General features: G+C 34.0%; 1 protein-coding gene across 2 annotated transcripts; it reads left to right on the top strand.

The window, feature by feature from the left end:
- Window positions 1-621: 621 nt before the first annotated feature.
- On the top strand, window positions 622-1,882 carry slmo (PRELI domain containing slowmo). Of its 2 annotated transcripts, none has more exons than XM_017630669.1 (2): window positions 622-794; window positions 891-1,882. In XM_017630669.1, the coding sequence occupies exon 2, from the start codon at window positions 971-973 to the stop codon at window positions 1,613-1,615; it is 645 nt and encodes a 214-aa protein (XP_017486158.1). In that variant the 5' UTR covers window positions 622-794; window positions 891-970; the 3' UTR covers window positions 1,616-1,882. The 2 variants fall into 2 exon arrangements, with proteins under 2 accessions (XP_017486158.1, XP_017486160.1); XM_017630671.1 differs by having other exon boundaries at window positions 653-794; window positions 957-1,882.
- The last annotated feature ends 1,438 nt before the right edge of the window (window positions 1,883-3,320 follow it).

The following is a 3,320-nucleotide window of genomic DNA, read 5'->3' as shown; positions in this document are numbered from 1 at the left end:
AATTCTCCGCTTCCGCTGCAAATGTTTTATTTTTTCGATACCTACAAAAAGATGAACCAAAAATCTTTCTTTCTTTTGTCTTTCGTTCATGCCCATGATTCAATAATACAAGGTTAGATAATTATTGACAGCTGGGGTTTGACACTCTTTTACAAAAGCTTGCATTTACGCAGGACGGAGAAAAGGGGTGGAATAAAATCTCTTGGTGCGAAAATGGTAGTAGAAAAGTACGCAAAGTAGACAATTAGTAGTGAAATTGCTTTTGTAAATTCTAATGTAATTGCAGGAAGTCTGGCATTTTAAACGAAATGTTGAACGTAATATTGATGTGTCTATGTGAATTACGTAATTTATGTGCTATTCAAATGTATAAAAACTGCAAAATGACTCAAAATTAAAATAAGACTACTATGAGATTGATGAAACATCCAGTTTAAAAACAGTTTATGTTTTCATCAGTTAAATATGCTTCATATGCATATATATATAAATAAACATATTGCACAAAAGCTTATACTTTTATTTCACTCCAAAGCTACACTGTTTCCATGTAAATTTGCAAAGAAGCAACACGGTGCCACTGCTAAGGGAGCGGTGCGAGAGAGACAACTGTCAGTTTATCGAACCTTGTATTATTGAATCATGGTTCATGCCTACACAAATACTTGGTAAATTGAGAAAAGTATCGAGTATGTTCTTTGATTTATTTGTATCGATTCATCACTATCTTCTATTTATCCGAATCGTTTCACCCTAGTTGAAGGAACAATTTTGCTGTTTATTTTTAGCCAAAGGTTATTTGCATCAAATTATTCTCGTTTGCAACATTTATTACGACAGACGATGTCGTTGGCTTAATTTATTTCTTTTGACATTTCTTTCAAATATAGGCTGTTGGCTTGATTGGGGAAAATTTATTGCGAAACTACATCAGATCAACCTGTTCTCGATTTCAGCACACACTTGCATAATGAAAATTTGGACGTCGGAACACACATTCAACCACCCATGGGAAACAGTTACACAGGCTGCATGGCGAAAATACCCTAATCCCATGACTCCATCTATAATTGGCACAGATGTTGTGGAGCGTAAAGTAGTGGACGGAGTATTGCACACACATCGGCTCGTCCAGTCGAAATGGTGTTTCCCAAAGTGGACACATTCATTAATTGGTACGGCAAAAACATGTTTTGCAAGTGAGCGTTCAACAGTGGATCCACAGCGAAAGCAAATGGTTTTGAAAACAATTAACTTAACTTTCTGCCGTCACATTTCTGTAGATGAGGTTCTATATTATGAACCACACCCTTCAGATGCTAAAAAAACATTATTGAAACAGGAAGCATCTGTTAGTGTGCAAGGGGTTCCACTGTGTCATTATATGGAAGACATGCTAACGTCGACAATTAGTGTGAACGCCGGCAAAGGACGTCAGGGACTAGAATGGGTTATTGGGCGTATAAATGAAGAAGTCAAAGGTATTGCCCAGTCCGCAGATGACATTTTGATGAAAACGAAACATTCGCTGGATGATATGACTGAAAGCGCACTCAAAAGTATGGACGAAATAAGTGCTCAAGCGGCCAAAGCAGCGAAGCACATTCGTATATAAAAACTATTAATTTAAACGATTTAAGCAACTATCGTGTAGAAAGTTCTTGATTAAATTTTCGTGTAAAATTGAAGGAGTATAGCAAAGCGAGTATATGTTCACACTTTGTCGTACAAATTAATATTCAAATAAAAACTTTACTAGTAATAAAACACGCATTCCTAGATAGTATAGGGTGCATCCCAAAACGTCAGAACACAAAGCTTGTGCGGACCAAGTAAATGATACGTACAATGCAAAAATTAATAAATAAAAAACTTTAATATACCACGCTTCTATAAATGGACTAAAAAGTAGAAAATAATATTCTCAGTTCCATAGAATTTGTTTTGATAACTTTTGATTTCGAAATTTTAGCAAAAGTGATAAACAATTTATGAGATTGAAATGTGGAGCGCATGCAATACAAACCCTTACATTTAATTGACAATCGGGCAGGTTCTGCAATTCACTTCCGAGTGAATTTCAAACCGTGCCAATTTGAATTCAAAGCGAGTTTGATTGAAATTCACTCTGAAGTGAATTGCAGAACCGGCCTGAATAAGTCGTTGATTCAATAGTCAAACTACATATAGATCCATGATAGAAACACAGTAAGATAGTTCTCTCAATTCGTAGGTCATGCATTTTTTTTTTTTAAGTTTTCCAGCATTTTAAAATTATATAAAACTGAAAATGAAAAAATTAAATTGTGGCCCTTATCGAAGATCGAAAGTGGAATTCGTATTATGAGCTATGCAATTGTGTCCAAATTTTCGTTGAGTATCGAATTTTCTGTCGAACAGAATTTTGCTTTCGTTGGTGTAGCGAAATGTTAGAAAATTTTAAAAATGTATGATTTTGCCTTTGTTTTCTTACTTTTTGGCGGCTAGACACTAATTTTAAACAATTTATTAATTTCGAGTAGTTCTAACGTCGTGAATAGTAAACACAAGCCCGAAAGTCTGGTTGTACATATGAACAAGGCATAACAAGGTAGAAGTGATTTCGACATTTCTCTCTTTTGAACTGCGACTAAAATGTCAACTCATAAACCTATACTATTCAAAATTTAAATTTTTTTTAATATAAATTTTCGATTGTGAGCTGTGCGACTGATTTTAAATACATAATAAAATGAAAAAGAGTTACGGGCGGTATGTTGTGTTTGACAAGAGCTAGGACAACAAACTTGTGCGTTGTTTTAAAACTCTGAAGTATCAATAGTTGCGTTTTTTTACTCATTTCCAGTAAAATCCAGTAAAAGTTTTTACGAATTTTCATGTTTTGGCGTTTTCGTACGCAAAAACTTGCAAAGTAGGGGAAATTGAGAGAGCGAAAAATGACAGCTGAAGTTTCAAGTTTTTACTGGATTTTACTGGATAAATTTTTACTTGTAAGAATTTGCCAGTACGAAAAACAGCTGATCGCATGTTGCTGTATGAAATTTAAACTAATAAGGAAACTGTTTGTGGATTTTTATTGTGGAAATTTTCAAAACAAACATATTTAAATATAAAATATATCGTTTTATTGGGAATATGCTGCGAATAAACAACCAATTTATCAGCTGTTCATGAAACTTGCAAATTATTACTGGAAAAGCGTTCGCGTACTTTTTTGCAAATTTTTTCTATGAGAGCGAATTCTTAGAAATAAAGTTACTGGAGAGTTACTGGCAAGTTACTGGATAATTTGTAAAAAAACACAACTAATGCTTCATTAG

The sequence above is a fragment of the Rhagoletis zephyria genome, unplaced genomic scaffold, assembly GCF_001687245.7.
Source record: "Rhagoletis zephyria isolate East Lansing unplaced genomic scaffold, Rhagoletis_zephyria_1.1 Rzeph_scaffold_08000, whole genome shotgun sequence".
NCBI lineage: Eukaryota > Metazoa > Arthropoda > Insecta > Diptera > Tephritidae > Rhagoletis > Rhagoletis zephyria.
The sequence above is the reverse complement of the archived record's forward strand: the minus strand, read 5'-3'. Positions and strand labels throughout refer to the sequence as shown.

What these genes read in the sequence shown, in the direction of transcription:
- slmo (XM_017630669.1), top strand. Translation starts at nt 971, where the DNA reads ATGAAAATTTGGACGTCGGAACACACATTCAACCACCCATGGGAAACA.